Source organism: Pongo pygmaeus, chromosome 8, assembly GCF_028885625.2.
Source record: "Pongo pygmaeus isolate AG05252 chromosome 8, NHGRI_mPonPyg2-v2.0_pri, whole genome shotgun sequence".
In the NCBI taxonomy this organism is placed as follows: Eukaryota; Metazoa; Chordata; class Mammalia; order Primates; family Hominidae; genus Pongo; species Pongo pygmaeus.
In genome coordinates, this window is record NC_072381.2 from 58,025,368 (window position 1) to 58,049,320 (window position 23,953).

Sequence of the window (23,953 nt, forward strand, 5' to 3'; positions counted from 1 at the left end):
ATAATGAGAGACTTTAACACCCCACTGTCAACATTAGACAGATCAACGAGACAGAAAGTTAACAACGATATCCAGGAATTGAACTCAGCAGCTCTGCACCAAGCGGACCTAATAGACATCTACAGAACTCTCCACCTCAAATCAACAGACTATACATTCTTCTCAGCACCACATCACACTTACTCCAAAATTGGCCACATAGTTGACGTAAAGCACTCCTCAGCAAATGTAAAAGAACAGAAACTATAACAAACTGTCTCTCAGACCACAGTGCAATCAAACTAGAACTCAGGATTAAGAAACTCACTCAAAACTGTGCAACTACATGGAAACTGAACAACCTGCTCCTGAATGACTACTGGGTACATAATGAAATGAAGGCAGAAATAAAGATGTTCTTTGAAACCAATGAGAACAAAGACACAACATACCAGAATCTCTGGGACACATTTAAAGCAGTGTGTAGAGGGAAATTTATAGCACTAAATGCCCACAAGAGAAAGCAGGAAAGATCTAAAATTGACACCCTAACATCACAATTAAAAGAACTAGAGAAGCAAGAGCAAACACATTCAAAAGCTAGCAGAAGGCAAGAAATAACTAAGATCAGAGCAGAACTGAAGGAAATAGAGACACAAAAAACCCTTCAAAAGAATCAATGAATCTAGGAGCTGGTTTTTTGAAAGGATCAAAAAAATTGATAGACCGCTAGCAAGACTAATAAAGAAGAAAAGAGAGAAGAATAAAATAGATGCAATAAAAAATGATACAGGGGATATCACCACTAATCCCACAGAAATACAAACTACCATCAGAGAATACCATAAACACCTCTACGCAAATAAACTAGAAAATCTAAAAGAAATGGATAAATTCCTTGACACATATACCCTCCCAAGACTAAACCAGGAAGAAATTGAATCCCTGAATAGACCAAAAACAGGCTCTGAAACTGAGGCAATAATTAAGAGCCTACCAACCAAAAAAAGTCCAGGACCAGATGGATTCACAGCCGAATTCTACCAGAGGTACAAGGAGGAGCTGGTACCACTCCTTCTGAAACTATTCCAATCAACAGAAAAAGAGGGAACCCTCCCTAACTCATTTTATGAGGCCAGCATCATCCTGATACCAAAGCCTGGCAGAGACACAACAAAAAAAGAGAATTTTAGACCAATATCCGTGATGAATATCGACGCAAAAATCCTTAATAAAATACTGGCAAACCAAATCCAGCAGCACATCAAAATGCTTATCCACCATGATCAAGTGGGCTTCATCCCTGGGATGCAAGGCTGGTTCAACATACACAAATCAATAAACGTAATCCAGCATATAAACAGAACCAAAGACAAAAATCACATGATTATCTCAATACATGCAGAAAAGGCCTTTGACAAAATTCAACAGCCCTTCATGCTAAAAACTCTCAATAAATTAGGTATTGATGGGACGTATCTCAAAATAATCAGAACTATTTATGACAAACCCACAGCCCATATCACACTCAATGGACAAAAACTGGAAGCATTCCCTTTGAAAACTGGCACAAGACAGGGATGCCCTTTCTCACCATTCCTATTCAACATAGTGTTGGAAGTTCTGGCCAGGATAATTAGGCAGGAGAAAGAAATAAAGGGTATTCAATTAGGAAAAGAGGAAGTCAAATTGTCCCTGTTTGCAGATGACATAATTGTATATCTAGAAAACCCCATCGTCTCAGCCCAAAATCTTAAGCTGATAAGCAACTTCAGCAAAGTCTCAGGATACAAAATCAATGTGCAAAAATCACAAGCATTCTTACACACCAATAACAGACAAAGAGCCAAATCATGACAGAACTCCCATTCACAATTGCTTCAAAGAGAATAAAATACATAGGAATCCAACTTACAACGGATGTGAAGAACCTCTTCAAGGAGAACTACAAACCAGTGCTCAACGAATAAAAGAGGACACAAACAAATGGAAGAACATTCCATGCTCATGAGTAGGAAGAATCAATATCATCAAAATGGCCATACTGCCCAAGGTAATTTATAGATTCGATGCCATCCCCATCAAGCTACCAATGACTTTCTTCACAGAATTGGAAAAAACTACTTTAAAGTTCATATGGAACCAAAAAAGAGCCCGCATTTTCAAGACAATCCTAAGCCAAAAGAACAAAGATGGAGGCATCGCACTACCTGACTTCAAACTATACTACAAGGCTACAGTAACCAAAACAGCATGGTACTGGTACCAAAACAGAGATATAGACCAATGGAACAGAACAGAGCCCTCAGAAATAATACCACACATCTACAACCATCTGATCTTTGACAAACCTGAGAAAAACAAGCAATGGGGAAAGGATTCCCTATTTAATAAATGGTGCTGGGAAAACTGGCTAGCCATATGTAGAAAGGTGAAACCAGATCCCTTCCTTACACCTTATACAAAAATTAATTCAAGATGGATGAAAGACTTAAATGTTAGACCTAAAACCATAAAAACCCTAGAAGAAAACCTAGGCAATACCATTCAGGACATAGGCATGGGCAAGGACTTCATGTCCAAAACACCAAAAGCAATGGCAAGAAAAGCCAAAATAGACAAATGGGATCTAATTAAACTAAGGAGCTTCTGCACAGCAAAATAAACTACCATCAGAGTGAACAGGCAACCTACAGAAGGGGAGAAAATTTTTGCAATCTACTCATCTGACAAAGGGCTAATATCCAGAATCTACGAAGAACTCAAACAAATTTACAAGAAAAAAACAAACAACCCCATCAAAAAGTGGGTGAAGGATATGAACAGACACTTCTCAAAAGAAGACATTTATGCAGCCAAAAAACACATGAAAAAATGCTCATCATCACTGGCCATCAGAGAAATGCAAATCAAAACCACAATGAGATACCATCTCACACCAGTTAGAATGGCGATCATTAAAAAGTCAGGAAACAACAGATGCTGGAGTAGATGTGGAGAAATAGGAACACTTTTACACTGTTGGTGGGACTGTAAACTAGTTCAACCATTGTGGAAGACAGTGTAGTGATTCCTCAAGGATCTAGAACTAGAAATACCATTTGACCCAGCCATCCCATTACTGGATATATGCCCAAAGGATTATAAATCATGCTGCTATAAAGGCACATGCACACGTATGTTTACTGCAGCACTATTCACAATAGCAAAGACTTGGAACCAACTCAAATGTCCATCAGTGATAGACTGGATTAAGAAAATGTGGCACATATACACCATGGAATACTATGCAGCCATAAAAAAGGATGAGTTCACGTCCTTTGTAGGGACATGGATGAAGCTGGAAACCATCATTCTCAGCAAACTATCGCAAGAACAAAAAAACAAACACCGCATGTTCTCACTCATAGGTGGGAATTGAACGATGAGAACATTTGGACACAGGAAGGGGAACATCACACACTGGGGCCTGTTGTGGGGTTGGGGGAGAGAGGAGGGATAGCATTAGGAGATACACCTAATGTAAACGACGAGTTAATAGGTGCAGCACACCAACACGGCACATGTATACATATGTAACAAACCTGCACGTTGTGCACATGTACCCTAGAACTTAAAGTATAATAATAATAAAAAAAAGAAAGCATGTAGTGAACAGTGTTCTGAAAACTGAAAAATGCTGATTAAAGAAATCAAAAAGGTTTAAATTAATGGAGAGACATACCATATTCATAAATTGGGAGAATCAACATCTTTACTATTTATTTAAACAGTTTATTTAAACTGTGGTACATCCATATCATGGAACAGTACTCAGCAATAAAAAGAAACAAACTACTGATGTACACAACTACTGGAATGGATCTCCAGGGTGTTATGCTAGTTTTAAAAAGCCAAGCTCCAAAGCTCAACACTGTAAGATACTATTTATATAAAATCTGAAAATAACAAAATTATAAAGATGTAAAACAGATATAGTGGTTGCCAGAGGCTAGGAATGGTGAGAGAAAGTGAGAATGGTTATGAATGTAAAGAGGTACCACACAAGGGAAAACGCTGTGGTGGTAAAATAGTTCTATACCTTAAATATGATGATCCTTACTACACAAGTTATAAAATGGCACAGTTACTACACAAGTTATAAAATGGCACAGAAACGTGCACACACACCATCACTAATGTCAATTTCCTGGTTTTGATATTGTACTACAATTATGTAAAATGTAACTAATGTGGAAAATTGGTTGAAAAATAAAACAGATCTCTACATTTTTTGCAACTTCTTATCACTCTTTTTAATTACACTACAGGCAAACTTTGCTTCTTCCAATGGATACTTTAAACAAAGTTTCAAAAATGCCTTCTATAGTTCTAGTATCTGGTATTGAAAAATACAGATTTAGATAACTGTAAACTTACAACCAATAAACCACTCAACTGCTATAATATCCATATTTAATTTGTTCGTATCCTTAAGAAACAATTCTGTTTTTTTGGTTATTGGTTTAACCTGTACACATGAAAGAAAGTCACAGCACTAATGTTTAAAAAAAAAAATAGAAGAAATGACAAACATAAAAGAATTCTTGTGTTGTCATAAATTCTGCATGCCGCACAATGTCTCAGCAACACAGATGGCTCCTGTCAACATTCAGGTCATCAAAACACGGGCTGTATTCTATGGCCAATGTCTAATATTGAGTAAAACACTGAATAATTTAAAAATAACTGTATGACCAGATCATAAATATTACTTATTTAAACACCAATGTATATGTGATTTTCTCTAAAAATACTTTCAGTGGCATTTAAAAATATAAGTAATAGTGAATACAAATAAAAGGACTTAGCAAAGAAGTAATTCCCTTTGGAACACACACACACACACACACACACACACACACACACGTGCATGCACACATGCATGCAACGACACACACACACACACACACACACACACACACACACACACACACGTGCATGCACACATGCATGCAACGTCTCTCCAGAGAAATAAATGGGCTCATTTAAATTTAAAATCAGGACATTTGGCTGGGCATGGTGGATGGCTCACGCCTGTGGTCCCAGCACTTTGGGAGGCTGAGGCGGACAGATTACCTGAGGTCAGGAGTTCAAGACCAGCCTGGTCAATATGGTGAAACCCCATCTCTACTAAAAATATAGAAATTAGTCCTGGGTGTGGTGGCTCACGCCTGTAATCGCAGCACTTTGGGAGGCAGAGGCAGGTGGATCACGAGGTCAGGAGATCAAGACCATCCTGGCTAACATGGTGAAACCCCGTCTCTACTAAAAAAAATACAAAAAATTAGCCAGGCGTAGTGGCGGGCACCTGTAGTCCCAGCTACTCGGGAGGCTGAGGCAGGAGAATGGTGTGAACCTGGGAGGCGGAGCTTGCAGTGAGCCGGGATCGCGACAGAGCGAGACTCTGTCTCAAAAAAAATAAAAATAAATAAATAATAAATAAATAAATAAATAAATATATATATATATATATATATATATATATAAAAATAAATTAGCCAGGTGTGGTGGGATGCACCTGTGGTATCAGCTACTTGGGAGGCTGAGATGGGAGAATCTCTTCAACAGAGAGGCGGATGTTGCAGTGAGCCGAGATCATGCCACTGACTTGAGCCTGGGCAACAGAGAGATTCCATCTCAAAAAAAAAAAAAGAAAAGAAAAAAAATGGACATTTTTCCCACATAAAAATTAACCAACAATTTTGCCCATTTCCAAATCAGGAAAGAATATGGTCTAAGAAAATGGATTTGGGGGAGAATATTCATAAGATAAATCTTTTGCCTGCACTGTCTTTTGGTTAGCATTCCATCCCATTTCTCAGGCAAGAAAAAATAGAGCTGAGTTCTTTGCTGATAAATTTCCATGGTTGCTAGAAACTAGGTAAAATCTGTCTCCTTTGGAAATTATAAACATTTGATGTGATTTTTGTGATGTAACTGTGATAGTTTTCTGCTTTTACCTTTTCTATTTTATAAATATTTATGATGGGAAAATACTTGACTCAGTATATCTGAGGTAAAAACCTAATTCTTTTTTTTTTTTTTTTGAGACAGAGTTTCATTCTTGCTGCCCAGGCTGGAGTGCAATGGTGCAATCTCAGCTCACCGTAACCTCCACCTCCCAGGTTCAAGTGATTCTCCTGCCTCAGCCCCCCGAGTAGCTGGGATTATTGGCATGCACCACCACGCCTGACTAATTTTTGTATTTTTAGTAGAGACGGGGTTTCTCCATGTTGGTCAGGCTGGTCTCAAACTCCCAACCTCCGGTGATCCACCTGCCTCAGCCTCCCAAAGTGCTGTGACCAAAAACCTAATTCTAAGCACAAAAAGGGTGGTTGACAATGCTGACCATATTCCAATTGCTGAACTTACATAAATTACATATGCATATCTTTTATATATACCGTAACATGGATTAATCTTTAATTCAGTACTATAATTCCAACAGATCATTTTTAATGTATATAAAATCATCTTTTCTTGCCTCTTTGCTATATATAACAGAGTTAGTTCTTAAAAATATGAGAGAAAATTAGCATTAGATCAAATTGTGCCCATTCAGAATTTTAACTAGTAGGCACCTTTTCACACTGATACCGATACAACAGTCTGTGTATTCATCTACTCAATTTTCACAGTAATCCAGGTCAGGTCATTACATGACAGGCCAGGTAGATCCTTTGGGTCTATCCTGTTCTCCTTGCGTAGAGATTCAAGGGGATAAGTAATAAGGCATTTGAAGGTATGAGTCCAGAAATGTTTTTTTTTTCTAATATTTTGGCTTCTCTGGTTAACTTGAGGTGTTCAAACAAATGGACTACAAAAGGTACATATCATAAGATTTTACAATTTACTTAATGTGCAAAATATTCATATTTTTAAATACTGATGTTAAATGCTTTTAAAACAGTATTGGAAATACATAAATTCAGTCCAAGATAATGCTAATTTTTAAGAATATGCTTGTACATGGATCTGTACACTATGTTTAAAAATAGTTTCATAAGTTTTTATGTTTAAAATGAATCTTGATTTCTCCCATAACCAACAACCTCCAGCAGTATTCACAGTAATATCAACTATTTTCATGTGAATGATTAGGCACCTTCCATATTGTTATTCTTCCTTTCACGTTACTCATTTCACCATTGAATCTGGGTATTTTGCCCCTCAGATGAGGAAAAATAATTGCCCCACTTTCCTCTGGAAGTATCATTTTCTGCTCTTACAGCTCATTCTTATCTCTTTTCCCTCTTTTTTCTCCACCTAAATCTGAACTCCATCTTTTTTATTTTCCTTCATTTCTTCTGAAAACTGGTTTTACTGACTTGCCCTTTACTTATTGTTCTAGGCAGCTTTCCATATCCATGTAAGTAGGTATCATTAGGTCTAGGGCTGCTTTGTCCAAAATGATGTCAATTAGCTACATGTGACTATTTATATTTAAATTAGTTACAACTAAACAAAATTTAAAATTCTCTTCCTTCATTTTCAAGTGCTCAACAGTCACATGTAGCTACAGGCTACTACAATGGACAGCACAGAAAGTTGTACAGGACTGTGTCACTCTAGAGTAGGGCATTCTCAATTCTGGAATACGGTCCTATGGCTGCCCTCTTTTTATAATGCAAGGCTCAGGGGAGTTTATAACACCATATTATTGCTTTCCCAAGCAGAAGATAGACCCCTTACTCCAGTAAGAAGTGCTTCACACTCTGATCCTCAATGCTGAAAACACTATTCTTAAAAACTTATACTTAAAAACATCCTGTATTATGCCTACAGCATGGCTTAGGCAGCTCCCTATGGTAGTAGAAACCTTTGTCTTGCCCTAAATGAAGAGCACCCACCAGGTGACTAGCCACTATTCCCTTGCTGGGTTCAGTCTCACAAGTAATAACCAAACCAAACCCAAATAGTTTTGATCTTTATCAGTACAGCTCTAACACCAAAAGCACCTGTAGCATGAAAGCCAAATTTTACTACAGGCAGAAAAAAACTCCTAAAATTCTGAGGATCAATATATATAAAATCAATACACAAAAGCTGAGGTTGAATATATGCAGAAAATAGCATGATAAAATGGTTTTTAGGCCAGGAGGAAGAAAGAATTTAAAAGGTAAGAAAACATTACATAACAGGAATGGTCATAACATAAATAGTTGGGAGTGGCTTCCCAGTACCACCTGAAACGATGGTGTGGGGCACAAGGGGTAACCCTCCTGCCCCTGTATTTCCTCTTTTGTGGAGGGAAATATCAGGGGCTTTTTTTTAATAAACTAATGACATCAAACACTTGAATCACACAACCTAACATCACGGCCACCAAGCCACTGTCTGGTCATACTTAGTTGGTGGTAGTATAAGCCTGTATAAACTTTTCAGAAAAAAAACTGTAGTAATTTATTTCAAGAACCTTACAAAGACCATCCAGTAAAGGAATTAATTCCTTAACTTGATTAAAGGTAATGCATTTCTTCATTTTGGTTTAGCAAAAAAATCAAACCAAATAATAATAGCAACCACCATCACCACTACCTATGTATGTTAAAATGCCACATATACAACATAATCCCATCTAAATAGATATGACAGATGGCACATACACATATACACACATCACCAAAAAAGGCTGAAAGACCATATATGAAATGTTAACAATGACTGTCATTGGCTTGTATGATTTAAGTACTTTAAATTTTTCTTAGGTTGTTTTGCTTCTCTATTTTCTATATTTGCTATAGAATAAATATATCGTTATCTCTCAATAAAAATAGAAAAGGAAAAATCCACTTTAGAGTACTTCTCTTTTAAACGTACATTTTTTGGCCTCATGTTACTCATAAAGTATTCTTAGTATTCTATTTTTTCATTCTTTTAATGAGAGGTATTGAATTTTATTATTTCTATTGAGAAAATGACTTACATAATTTAATATGTCAAAAGATTTCTTTGTACTCACATTAGATTGAACCTAACTTGGTTGTAGAGGAGTTTTCTTATTACACTCTTACTGAAACTATGCCTTTTCAACCAAAAATACTTTTTTCTCAGTAATTTAAAATACAAGTATGTGGTCAAGCATGGTGGCTCATGTCTGTAATCCCAGCATTTGGGGGGGGCTGAGGCAAAATGATTACCTGAGCCCAGGAGTGTGAGACCCCTGTCTCTACAAAAAATAAAAAAATTAGCCAGGCATGGTGGTGCACACCTGTGGTCCCAGCTAGTTGGGAGGCTGAGGCAGGAGGATCACTTGAGCCCAGGAGGTCAAGGCTATAGTGGACCATAATTGCACCATTGCACTCTAGCCTGGGTGACAGAGCAAGACCCTGTCTCAAAATAAATTAAATAATTTTTAAAATACAAGTATGTTTCTATGGATTATCACAGTATACTGCTAAGTCTTCTACCATGCAGTGCAAACCTGAGCACCTGTTTTTTTTTTTCCTCTCAGGGAAGTAAGTCCTTATTATGATCTCTCACTAAGATTAAGCCTCTGTCCTCCCTTCCCAGAGCTATGATCCTTTTCTCTTCTTTATTCCTTCTAGCCCCCTCACCCTCCTGCAACCACTCAAAAGAAAAGCAACTAAAATAAGACTGCTGTATACAAGTTGTGTAAACACTTGCATAAGTCACTTCTTAGTCTTAGCTTCTTCACATGCAGAAAAAGAGTGAGCTTACTATCATTTAAGCACACTGGAGGTTTCTACAAGCATCTTGAGGGATGGAACTTTATATTTACACATATATTTTTATATTCTTCTTTATATTTACACATCCAAATTAATACAGTGCCTGGCATGAAGTAGGCACATAAATATCTGCTGAATGAGCAAGTGAATATCTGCTTTTCCTCCTTTCCCCTGTTCTACTATTATATTGCTTCCTCTTATTTCCTGTTGATTCTCTACTTCAGAGATCTTATTTGTAGCCATTAAGTGATACCAAAATCCCCTTGGACAAATCTCAATACAAATTTTTGCTCTGCTGCTGTTGGCAGCAAACCACTCTCCTTCAAAGGCTCTTCAATGTGCTTTTGGGGAAAAGAACCTAGAACTAGCAGTCAAGAGTCCTAAGTTATAGTACTAGCTCAGCCACTTATTAATTATGGAAACTTGGCTACGCCAGTTAATCTCCCTAGCTTTTGCTACCTTATCTACAAAACAAAGGTATTTGGCCAGATGATTCCTATAGTAACTTTTATAGTTACCTTTTTTTATAGTTACTTTTGTCTGATGAGGAGGAAGACTAACATCCAGTTTCCAGAACAGTGAGGCTGAAGGAGCCAGAGGTGGTATAAAGACTTCCATGAGGATGGCAAAATGGAACTTATCAAGCTTAATGGAATCACCAGTCTTCTTAGTAGCACAATTATAAGGCATAACATCCCTATAGGGTAAATAGAGACACCTGGAAAGCCCAAACTTCCATCTAGAAGCAAGGGGCATGGTCTTCTATTAAACAACTGTCTGCAAACAGATGAGCTTCCACCACCTTTGACATTAAATAATATTACATCATCTTTTTCTGTCGGTATATTTTGCTTTCTACGATTCAAACACAACCTTCATTTTCTTCACCAAGCTCCTTGATTCTTTCAACTAGACTTTCCCACATCCTTTGAACCTTATAGACTTACTCAGCACTTTAACTACATCAATGCATTCCCAATTTCTTAAGAAGTACTTATAAACAGAGGAATCCTTATTTGTCTGTATTTCCTTCCCTAATTCCCCACTTCTAGTTTGAAAGCCAAATACCTGGGATGAAAGAGGATCATCAAACTTTTGTTGAATAAATTAATTCCTACCATTGTATCTTATACAGAGCACAAAAAAAATACTTGTTAGATGAAAAGAAACAAAACTCTTGTATAAACTTTAAAGGCTTATGGCTAAGCTTTATAAACTGAATTGCTGATTATATTAGCCATTATATTTCTCTGTTCCTTTGTGTTACTAGGATTCCACTCCTAAATATAAGGCAAAAGAGTCAAGGCTGACTTATTAGGCAATCTCTAAACAAGAAATGTCTACTACCTGGCCCCAAACAATAGGAGAATGACTAATATCCATATGATAATTCTCTGGCTCACACACATCCTGAACTAAGTTCTGAAGAACTCAGATTAAATGATAGAGTATTTTTAGCACTAAACATGTTTTGAGATACAACATTTTTAAAAAACAAATAAGCATGGAATACATAGTTACTTCCTATTTAAAATAAACCATTCCCTAGTTCTGCCTAAAACATAACTTTTATTGTCTGTATCTTCATGCGTTGATATTTCCTAACACCCTCAACATTTGAGTAAGTATAATAAACATATTTGAAAAGTTTTAACAAAAAAGGAATATGCTACATCATACATTTTCAAAGTGTCATATGCTGCTGAAGTGGGATGACTGCATACAGGACTGCTATTTCCTTTAAGGCATGTGGAACTACTCTCATAAATACATGCAATAAGAGGAGAGTAGACACGCAAATAAAATGAACTACAGCGTGCAGAATGAAAAAGCTATTAAATGCACATTCACTTACATAAGACACACAACAGAAGCTTTAGGAAAACACATAAACACCTAAGAGAAAAGCAAAAATAAATTACCTACAAAAAAAAATTAACAGCCATGACAGATTCAAAATTATTAGAGATTGCTGTAAAAAGAATGAAATAAAACATCAAAATAGCAAATGACTGGAGAGGAGGCTAAGAGCAAATGTTACTTACAGGAATTCGTCTCCAGGGTGTTTGGGTATATTTATCAGCATAAGTGTATTTTTCCTCTTTACATTTTTGGTGGCAGATATGCTGAGTTGCCTAAACAAAAACACAAATTTTTACATTGGTTTAATTCTGCATATACACACCAAGACACACCAGAGAAGCTTTAGGAAAACACATAAACACCTAAGAGACAAGCAAAACTAAATTACCTACAAAAAAATTAACAGCCATGACAGGAGGTAATCAGGGCTCTTTTAGGGGGTATGTAACCAAATCAACAAAAAAGTCACACTGGCAAAATAGTTCTGGCTACTTTTTTGGAGAAAAAATGTTATCACAGCCAACATTAACGTCTATTCAGTGGTGTCTCATCTTATTCAGGGAGTGGGTTTGAGAGTCAGCCTGTAAGGTTAGAATTTTGAATAATCTAAATTACCCTTGGCAATCTCTTATATTGTCCATAAAACATATAATATATGATTTTATGTATATCAATATAAAGAGTTAAGTACATGGATGTAGAATATATAGGGATATTCAGTATATAAAGAATACAACTGCAGAATTTACAGTATTTCCCTAAACTGTCATGGTACTACAGTCACTAAAGCTCAGTTTCTTAAATGCATTTTTTATGGGACTCTGCTGGACATTGAATACCACCAGTCCACTTGTCAGGATGTCTGTTCTCATGTGCAGTGTGATGAAGCCTCTTTCATGATGTATTGACTTTAATGGACTGAAATATGTTGAAGAGTGTCAGCCCTTTGACAAGATCCATCTGACCATTTCTGTTCACAAATGATTTCTCCACATGATTCCACTCAAAGCACACTTATTTATATAACACAAAGTAACTTTCCCAAATAATCATCACTTTCAAAAAAGATCATGAAAATATTGATAAAGAGAATTCTCCTGGCCAGGCGCGGTGGCTCACGCCTGTAATCCCAGAACTTTGGGAGACCGAGGCGGGCGGATCACGAGGTCAGGAGATTCAGACCATCCTGGCTAACACAGTGAAACCTCGTCTCTACTAAAAATACAAACAATTTGCCAGATGTGGTGGCGGGCGCCTGTAGTCCCAGCTACTCGGGAGGCTGAGGCAGGAGAATGGCATGAACCCGGAAGCGGAGCTTGCAGTGAGCACAGATTGCACCACTGCACTCCAGCCTGGGTGACAGAGGGAGACACCGTTTAAAAAAAAAAAAAAGAGAGAGAGAGAGAGAGAATTCACCCTTAGTGAAAAGCTAGAAAATAACCACATTATTTGTTAAACAACCTCACTGGAGGTAGACATACTTTCTCACAGGAAACTAAAAAATTCTTGATTATTCCATCAGGTTAAAATGATACATTTCTACTTTAATAATATTTACCCATATTCAAATTTTTCTTAACTGCAATCAGATCATTCCAATTTCCTTATACAAAATAAAATCTAAAAACAAAAATGTCTATCATAGAGACATATTTCCCATTCATAAGAAATGAGACAGTCACTGAAACAAAATTCAATATAGGCTGGGTGCAGTAGCTCACACCTGTACTCCCAGTACTTTGGGAGGCTGTGGCTGGCGGACTGCTTGGGCCCAGGGGTTCCAGACCAGCCTGGGCAATAAGGCAAAACCCTGTATCTACAAAAAACACACAACAAAAACAGCCAGGCATGGTAAGCATGTGCCTGTAGTCCCAGCTACCTGGGAGGTTGAGTGAGAGGATCACCTGAGCTCGGGAGGTTGAGGCCACAGTGTGCTGAGATTGCACCACCGCACTCCATCCTGGGTGACAGAGTGAGACTCTAACTCCAAAATAACCCCCCAAATTCAATATATAATCAAGTATTTAGAGTCTCTTGGAATTCACTGTAATAGGATCAACTTTTAACATATATGATGGGTATATGAGGAACAGAAAAGATAATTTAAAAACACTATCATAATGAAAACACTTTACTTATTCCATCCTATTGCAATTCCAGAAATTCAGGTGCTCTTTGATTTATAATGGGGTCACACCTGGATAAACTCATAATATTGCTAAAAACACACTTTTGATTTGGGATTATTTTCAACCTATGATGGGTTTATCAGGACATAATTCCGTCATAAGTTGAGGAGCTTACTGAATGAGTATCACTTTTGTACCATCATATAATCAAAAAATCCTAAGTAGTGGACTATGATTTATTTTCTGTGGTCTATACGCTAACACATGAAAAATAATATTTGGCAAATATATGAGTTTTCCAAAATTTGGAAAATCTAGTTTCTAGGGACATGTCAACATATATAAAATGACTAACCAAATCATTTTCTCACCATCTGCCTTCTTTATTGCTGACAGACTGTACAGATGCTCACCTTCTATTTGGTCCCACATTTGGGGAAATGTGTCCTAATCTTTTACCCCAAGGAGATAGAACTTAATTAGTCTGAACCAATGTGATTAATCCCATTCCTCTATGCTTAGGAAGGGACAAGTAACTAAAATCTAGCCAATCAAACAGGAAAGTCTAGGGTATCTGAGAAAGGGTTTGTTGATTTTAAAAACAGACACTGGAGATAATAGGCCCTTAACCTATCCTTGGGTATTACTGTGTGAGAATGTGACACACAGAGCAACAGACACCTTGTGACCATGAATGGACAGCCAACAGGATTCCAAAAAAGCCGATCTGGAACCTAATCAATCAGCCAAATGACCAACAAGAAACCACTGAAATGGATGGGACCTATATAATTTCTTGTTGAGTTTACAACTGTTTTTATTTTTAAAATCACTTTTAGTTAGGGACTTTTACTTGGAACTTAAAACATCATAAGATATGCACTGATTTACACTGGGTGATTTAGGGCTTATATAAGAGTTGCTATTCATCATGTATCCATGGACCAGGCATTAAGTAGTTTACATATGTAGTTCTATCACAACATAACTATCATAACCCTATATGGTCAGTACTACTTTTTTTTTTTTTTTTTTGAGATGGAGTCTTGCTCTGTTGCCCAGGCTGGAGTGCAGTGGCATGCGATCTTGGCTCACTGCAACCTCGGCCTCACGGGTTCAAGTGATTCTCCTGTCTCAGCCTCCCGAGTAGCTGGGACTACAGGCATGTGCCACCATGCCCAGCTAATTTTTGTATTTTTAGCAGAGACAGGGTTTCACCATGTTGGCCAGGCTGGTCTGGAACTCCTGACCTCAGGTGATCTGCCTGCCTCAGCCTCCCAAAGTGCTGGGATTATAGGTATGAGCCACCGTGCCCGGCCCAGTACTTTTATTATCCTCTAACAGAAGGGGCTTAGGAGAGATTATAGAACTCCCTTCAGAGAACATGGCTATTAAGTTTCAAAGTCAGGATTTGAACTCAGGTCTGTCTTGGTTTTTCAAATATACTATACTGCTAGCCCACTTAACCTGAGTTCCACTGTCTATGTGTCTCCATAAAGGAAATTCTAAACTAGCAATTTCCCAAGATTATTCTGAAGAGTCAATGAGAAATGTATCTGAACTATTACTTAACTATGGTATTGTAGTAAAGATAAACAGGCATTCTTAGCATTTTTTAATAAGGTTTGAATAAACTTCTATGCCTTTCAGTTAATTCTCAGAGCGCTGCAATCTGATTTTGAATCAGCATATTTTGAATTCAACACTTTATACTGTCAACGTGTTTTTATGAAGGTTTGCATGCAAACATAGGTTGGAATTGAATGTATATTTTTTAAAAAGATAAAAAGGCATAGAAGGCTGTAACTCAAAGGGAAATTGGAAATCACCTAGAAAAACCTGCACATTTTGGATAAAGAAAGCACTAGAGAGAGATGATAGAAACTGTCAGTGCCATTTAGCTAATTAAATTAGAAACAAGTCCTTTAATTCCTAGTCTATGATTCTTCTGATTTTTTTCCTATATTAAGAAGAATAGAGATGTAAAAAAAATTTAAATAGGTGATTTTAATTTGATAATGTGAAAAATACTGTTACTTATCTTTGTTTTCAAATGGTTTGTATCTGTTAAAACTCTCTTGGTTTGAACAAGTGACTTTCTCGAGTTCTATAACTAAACTTTATACTGTTAAAATCTTTGAGTGATTTCTAATTTTCTACTATAAAAGGGATACTTGGCCACCTAAAACTAAGGCATTCACTTTACAGAGATCATTGCTTGCAATGAGAAGCAGTGAATCTTTTCTAACCCTCTAAATTTATGTTGAGAAAACCACACTAACATTAGTCTTTACATGAACCGTAAAGAAAATATCACGAAGTTCTCCTGGTACGGGGCCACAGCTCCTCTGCAATTTGTAAACACGCTAATGAGATTCTAATGTGTTTACAGAGGGAATTTATAGCTGAATACACCACAGCTTCCCAAGCAATCCATAGGAAAACTAGGCACACCACCTAGAAAAACAGGTGGCAGGCTCTTTTATGACAAATATGATTACTAGGTTTAATATATCGAGTACAGAGAATTTCAAGGTACCTACTGATAAAGATTAATGCTTTCACTTTTCTTTCTTTAGGATGCTCTTCAATATTTCTTAAATCTTTCTAAAAATTATTTTCAAGGTGAGATATTATTCAGGACAACTGGTGCAGTCTCTTCAACAAATCAATACAAAAAGAAAAAAAAAGAGTAGTTCTAAATTAAAAGAGACGTAAGGGATATAACCAGTTGCGCATAGTCCTAGACTGACTTTTAGTTTAGGGACATCAAGGTACAGGATGTTTTTGGAACAACTGAGAAAATCTTAGTATGGACTAGATATTAGAAGATGTTAAGGAATTACTATTAATTTCTTAGAGATAATAATATAATTTGAGCTATGAAGAGATCTGTTCTTATTTTTTTAAAGATACAGTCTGAGGTTAAAAGAAACAATATCAAAACTTCACAGCATAAAAAGATTCATCTTTCATTATTTATCATATGTCCATATAAAGTGACCTTTTTCATAAATCTTTGTCTTAAATTTACTTTTCTAATTTTACTATTGCAATCCTAATATTTTTGATGGGAATAATTTTATTCTGTCTCCCCCAATCTTCTATTTTATTTTTTAAGACAGAGTCTCACTCTCTCACCCAGGCTGAAGTGCAGTGGCATGATCTTGGCTCACTGCAACCTCTGCCTCCTGGGTTCAAGAGATTGTTCTGCCTCAGCATCTCAAGTAGCTGGGGACTACAGGTGTGAACCACCACAACCACCTAATTTTTTTGTATTTTTAGTAGAGACAGGGTTTCACCATGTTGGCCAGGCTGCTCTCGAACTCCTGACCTCAAGCAATCCACCCACCTAGGCCTCCCAAAGTGCTGGGATTACAGGAGTGAGCTACCATGCCCAGCCTCCCCCAATCTTTTATGTTCAGCCTTATTGTGCCATTTTCCTTTAGCTAATTTTTTTTTATACAAAGCAAGTTACTGGATTTTGCTTTAGATCCTCAAGGAAAGTCTCTCCAAGACATAAGACTATTTGCAACTACTATTATATTTGTTATATTTGGTCTAATTTCTATTACTTTAGTTTTGTGCTGTTTTTAAGTTTTCCTTATTTTTCTACTTTGTCTTTATTTTTAACTTTTAACTTTTGCAAGTTACTTTATTCCAACCTACTAATTACTTTAAAGCATTTCATAAACATTATTATAATTTATCTAAGTATATTTTTAAAAATTAAGAATTAGAATATTCATTTGTAGAGGATAAAAAATTCAGTACTTCCAACTTCCTTCAGCATATTCCTTATGTTCTTCCTCAAACTTATTTAATCTGAATATTTTCCAAAATTAATAGCAACTTAAAATTTTAAAATTAAAAATAATTTTTAATTTCAGAAAAATTAAGGTTTTATAAATGCAAACAAATCCCAACATTAGAATGATATGTAATTTACATTAGGTAAAATGGGCAGTAAGTTTTCTCCAACTAGTGGCTCAGAAGTTTATACCACTTAGTTTCCATTTCACCGCTCATTCATTTTAATCTTTATCTCCTTATTCTTGAGTTATTTTTCAATTTACCTCTCAAATATCTGAAATGTATGGGTCTGTCAAGACATTAAAGTTCAGAATTTACCTTTGTATATAAATAAAAACTTGCTTGGATATAAAATATGAGGTTCATAACCTCTTTTCTGAATTGCACAAGACACAATATTTTGTGCTCTGTAATATATTTTTGTAAAAATCGAAGCTTACATAATTTCCTTTGTTGTCTTTTTTCTTCTCCCTGAAAGTTGATTGGGTTCTTGTCTTTGGCTTTGAACACAAACACTAGGCCTTATTATTTTCCTTTTTAATTTTGTATGTGACAGGACCTCAATTTGCAATATTATGCTACTTTTTATTCAGATTCATGAATTTTCTTTGTTCCTTTAATCATAATATTTGATTTATCTGCTCTATTTATTCATGAAATGGATCTCCGTGAGCTGACCCCAGTCGCTCAGAGCTCAGTATATGATATCCTTTATATTTTCAGTGAGATTAATATTTCACCAAATTGCTTTGTTAGACCAAAATGTGCTCTTGACTCACAACAAAGATTTCCTTTTGACTGCTGTGATTTTTAGGCCATTATTTTCTTTTTATCATGGTCTTTTATATACAAACTAAGTAATAATTAAATTCAAGACACCATACATATTGTTTTCATATGAGACTAATATTTGAAATTGCATAATTATTAGATTATGAAGATTCAAACATGACTCTGATGGATCATTCAATAGCATCCATAGGAAATAAACATTTTCTTGGAGTACCCTTCAATCTGATAAGTGATGCAGCTACCTAAATCTGAACACCCAGGCTAATTCTGCTCACAGAGAGAGAAAATACCCTGTTCTCAACTCACAAGTACTTGTTTCTTTAAATATATCTGAAGAAAAGCCATTTACCCTTGTATCAACAAAATGAATGTAAATTGGTGAATCTTAAATACCCAAAACTGAGGTCGCTGAATCAATGAAGAATTTTCCAAACCAAATACTTAATATTTAGATTAAAAGTTAAGTCACATACTTTTATTACAGTGTATATAATCTAAAAATAATATAAAAGTGCAACTTTGAGAGCCAAAAATAAAGCTAAACTCTACTTCTGGCTCAGAGTTTTATGAAAAACACATTTCACCCAGTTTGAAAAGTCTCTACACATTATACTACAATACTTACAAGCTGAAGTTCTAATAGTTGGATCTTTTCATCTTTTTTCTTTATTTCCTCTTTAAGTTGTTTTATTTCATTTAATAAATCTTCATTCTGAAATATTAAAAAATTTTTAGACGAGGTATTTAAAATACCATAATGAGACGGATGAAATCAATGATGAAGACACAGTAATGAACAAACTATCTGGTCATTTAGGGGGGAAATCCTCTATTAAAAAAAAATCTAAGATTTCATCCAGTAATGAAGTCTGACATGTTGACAATGAGCAATAGTAGCAGCAACAGTTAGCATTCATTGAGAACTTATTAGATGTTAAAAACTAAGCACTTGCACTTATTTAAGCATTTGATTCTACCCACACTCCTGAGGTAGGTACTGTAATCCTTTTTTACATATAAGAAAACTGGGACATAGGCCACAGAGTAAAAAAAAAAAAAAAAAAAAAATCACATACAAAAAAGCAACTTCAGCTAGACTTCAAGGGATACATAAGAGTAGCTTGTGAAAGAAAACAAAGGGCATGAGAAGCAGAGGCAATAGAATAATTAAAGGCACAGAGGCATTTCATGGCTGGTTTACAAATCAGCAGAAAAGATAAATGTGCCTGAAGGGTAACAAGGAAGATTCTTTGACCATGAGCCACTTTTTGAGGAGTACCTCCTGAATCAAAGAGAGAACACCTTCTCAATTGGATCTATAAGAAATGCCTAATACTATTAAATGGAAACCTACTGTCAAGTTAAGCAGGAATCCAGTTACATTTCCAAAGTGTTAATCATTACCCTATAGTTAGCCCATGTTGTTTGTGTTTCATTATTCAGTTATCCAAAAGAGAAAGTAATATAAGCAAGGAAATTCAAATATAGATGTGAATAATATCTTTCCAGAGAGAAAAACAAGTAAGCAAATAATTAGGATGTGTTGTAACTAAGCAAAGAATGTCATCCCCTTTAGATACATCGGGAACAAAAACATATATTCTCTTTAACAAAGAGATCAGAAATAGACATTTTACAAAGCCTTGAACATATCACATAGGCATCCCAAACAATGTGGAAGATTTTTAAAATGCTATTATGTATACTATAATTGAAAAAGACTTTATTACATACAAAAGATAATCTCCACTTGAATTTTAAGTTTAGGAATTATAAAAATTCATAAAGACAAAAAAGATGGATTGCAGATCATGAAAGATACATTTCTAAGAATACATTTAGAAGGACACATTTCTAAGTTATGTAGCAAATACAGCTATTCAAATATAGCTATTCAAAAGAAATGATTTATATTTAATTATATAACATTTTAAGGCACCTTAACAATTAACATTAGTTAAAAGCTATTGATAATCTATGCAAATATGACAGAGGATTTATATCTCAAGTATATTAACAGCCTGTCTAAACATTTAAGATCATTTTTAAAGCCTCAACAGACAAGTAGCCAGTTATCACAAATATACATATAACTGGTAAAATGTTGTATTTAACTTGTTGAATAAAGTATTGTTTTATAAATATTAAGTTAGTGGTGAAATACCCAATGTAGTTAACCAGACTGCAGGAAAAAATGGCACACCATCAGACATAGCAGTTAATCTTTTTGGACAAATATACATCTGTATGTTTAAGAGCCATCAAAATACCTGTGCTCTGATTGAGTTATCCTACTCCTAGGAATCTATGTGAAAGAAATGATCCTAAGAAAGAGAAAACCTATAACAAGGTGTTATCTGAAAGTTAACAAGTTTACAATTGTCCTGTAAGAGGACAACCGGAATAAAATGTAGCAACTTGATGGAACACTATGTAGCCATCATTCATGCAGTCACCAGTAGGTTCGGACAGTGTTACACAGGAAATGGACCCAAAAATGAAATCAACAAATAATGTGCTAAGAACATTAATAGCCAGCATGTATATAGCACTTGCTGTATGGCAGGCACTGCTCTAAGGATTTTTTTTCCCCACCAAAACCATTTCACTGTTTTAATTTTACTTTTAATTAACAGATAACATTGTACATATTCATGGTTTACACAGTAATGTTTTGATACATATAATGTATAGTGATTAGATCAGGGCAATTAGCATTTCCATCATCTCCAACATTTATCATCTCTTTGCATTGGGAACACTGATTTTATATATATAAAGATAGGCAAAGAAGTGATATCACACATCAGGAATGAGGGACTACAGTGGAGTTCCAAAGGATAAGCACAAGATTCAGAAGATAGACGAGTGTGGTAGGCTTGTAATTTTAGTTAAAGGATTCTAAGTGTCATACAATATAATACAAAAGTGAGGGAAAGCATAGCATGTCTGGAGAAGTATAAGCAGTGTCGCTGTTGCACATAGGTTCTGATGAATGTTGAGGAGCAATTGGCTAGTAAACTATGTAAGGGCCAGATCACAGAGAGCCATGACTATCACGCATGGCCTTAGCTAGGGAGTGACAGATTTGCATTTGAGATGGCTTTGACAGGTGTTTAGAGGATGAATTTTAACAACAGCAAGAAAACTGAGCTAAGCACTTATGAAAATATTATAATAATCTAGATAAGAGTAGGAGCCTGACCCAAGAGAGTGATAATATAGATGAAAAAGGAGAGAAGAAATCAAAATTTTGAGATTTTTGGCAATTCACTGCATGTGAGAAAAGAACAGAGGAGCATTCAAGGGTGACACTGTATTTCTAGCTTGAGTGACATGGTGAATAGCTGCGCCAACAAAAGAAATGGTAAATACGGAAGAACAACAAGTATGTCCCAAAGAGGAATATATGTGAGTTTGAAATACATTGTTACACAGGCAGGTGGGAGGTAGCGGGGAGGTGGGGACATGGTGGAGCCAGAAGAGATCTTGAGGTTTCTTCAGTTCAGTATGTCAAAGCACTGTATGTTGGGGTATTGGTTTCTGAGCTCAACAGTTATCAGTTTTTTCATTAAATAAATAAAATGTTTAAGACATTTCACATACAAATACACACACACACACACACACACACGTGGGGGGTGAGAGAGAGAGAGAGAGTCTGTGTTAGAGATACTTATGGGTGGGACATACAATAGAAGTGTGTCCAGTGGGCAACTGGATTACCAAGCATGAAATAAAGGAGTTTTACATGTTAGCCATATATGTCATATTTGAAATTATGAGAGTAAGATGTTCAAAGAGGACTGGACTAAAGATATAAATCTAACATTTAAAGAAGAGGAGAAACCTACAGGAAAAAATGTTGAAAGGTATGAGGGATTCCAGAGAGAAGTGACACAAAAGCCAAAGGAGAAAGCTTTTAAAACAAAGGTCATGTCAAACGTCTACAGCATTGAAAATGGTAGCTATTTTCATTGTTCCAAGTTTTCACACTAACTGGAAAGGAGTTTAAAGGGAGTCAAGGAAAAGTGTATTTGATTTACTGAAATTACGTGAGATATACACATTTACAAATGAATAATGACAAGAAAGTAGAGGAGGCACACTCAAGACAGATGAGAGAGGAGGAAGAGATGCAGTTAGGTCCTTAAGCAGCAGCAGAAGACAAGAGTTAAGAACACAGAAGAGCTGATCTTCCATAGCACAGTGGACACTTTTTCCCTGTAACTGGAACAAAGGAGTAAGAATGAGACAAATATAGATAAGTTAGAAGGCAAGAAGGAGGCCGGGCGCGGTGGCTCACACCTGTAATCCCAGCACTTTGGGAAGCCGAGGCGGACGGATCACGAGGTCAGGAGATCGAGACCATCCTGGCTAACACGGTGAAACCCCGTCCCTACTAAAAATACAAAAAAAAAAAAAAAAAAAAATTAGCCGGGCGTGGCGGCGGGTGCCTGTAGTCCCAGCCACTCAGGAGGCTGAGGCAGGAGAATGGCATGAACCCAGGAAGTGGAGCTTGCAGTGAGCCAAGATCGTGCCATTGCACTCCAACCTGGGCAACAGAGTGAGACTCCGTCTCAAAAAAAAAAACAAACAAACCAAAAAAACAAACCAAAAAAAGAAAGCAAGAAGGCAGGAAGCATAAGATATTTACTGGATGAACAAACATAAGGCTACCTGCAGAGGTTGAGAAGTATAGCTGAGCATGGAGCTTGGAGAGAGCTATTTGGAAGAGATCATTAAGGGAATGGGAGAGGGATCTGTCCTGAGATTAAATAAAAGGATAGATTAGAGGCATGGTAGGTCCAATGGAGATTTTAGATCCTAAAATTTTAATGGCACAAGATGCAGTGTTTGTGTCATTTGAAACTGCACTGCTAAACCATTTTGGATGAAAGGTGACACAGTTGGGGATTTGCTGATTAAAATGCAAAACAGACCAGAATACTGAAGAAAAGAGACAGTATGACCTATTGCATCTCAGCTTAAGTAATAAGAAAGACTAGGAATAATCTGCCTGGAAGGAAATGGAGCAGGGACAAGAAATAAATACTGTGTAACAAAATGTCTATCATATGGCCGGGCACAGTGGCTCACGCCTGTAATCCCAGCACTGGGAGGAAGAGGCGGGCAGATCGCGAGGTCAGGAGATCGAGACCACGGTGAAACCCCATCTCTACTAAAAGTACAAAAAATTAGCTGGGCGCGGTGGCGGGCACCTGTTAGTCCCAGCTACTCGGGAGGCTGAGGCAGAAGAATGGCGTGAAGCCGGGAGGCGGAGCTTGCAGTGAGCCGAGATCGTGCCACTGCACTCTAGCCTAGGCAACAGAACGAGACTCCAACTCAAAAAAGAAAAAAAAAACAAAAAATGTCTATCATATAGCATTAAATATTTAGATGAACTAGAAAGGAACACTGAAAAAGAGTAAAGATGCCAATTGCATAAAAATGTTGGAATTAATTTTTTTTCTTTAAAATATAATTTCTTGTCCGGGTGTGATGGCTCATGCCTGCAATCCCAACACTTTGGGAGGCCGAGGTGGGTGGATTACCTGAGGTCAGGAGTTTGAGACCAGCCTAGACAACATGATGAAACCCCATCTCTACTAAAAATACAAAAAATTAGCCAAGCATGATGGC

General features: G+C 36.4%; 1 protein-coding gene across 10 annotated transcripts in view; it reads right to left on the reverse strand.

The window, feature by feature from the left end:
- CCSER2 (coiled-coil serine rich protein 2) overlaps nucleotides 1-23,953 on the reverse strand; it is a 192,420-nt gene that overhangs the window by 29,119 nt on the left and 139,348 nt on the right. For all 10 annotated transcript variants that reach the window (XM_054503015.2, XM_054503019.2, XM_054503017.2 and 7 more), the window contains 2 exons: nucleotides 18,936-19,022; nucleotides 11,759-11,848 (listed from right to left, as the gene is read on the reverse strand). In XM_054503015.2, the coding sequence (XP_054358990.1) occupies nucleotides 11,759-11,848; nucleotides 18,936-19,022 (177 nt within the window). The remainder of the gene's footprint in view (nucleotides 1-11,758; nucleotides 11,849-18,935; nucleotides 19,023-23,953) is intronic.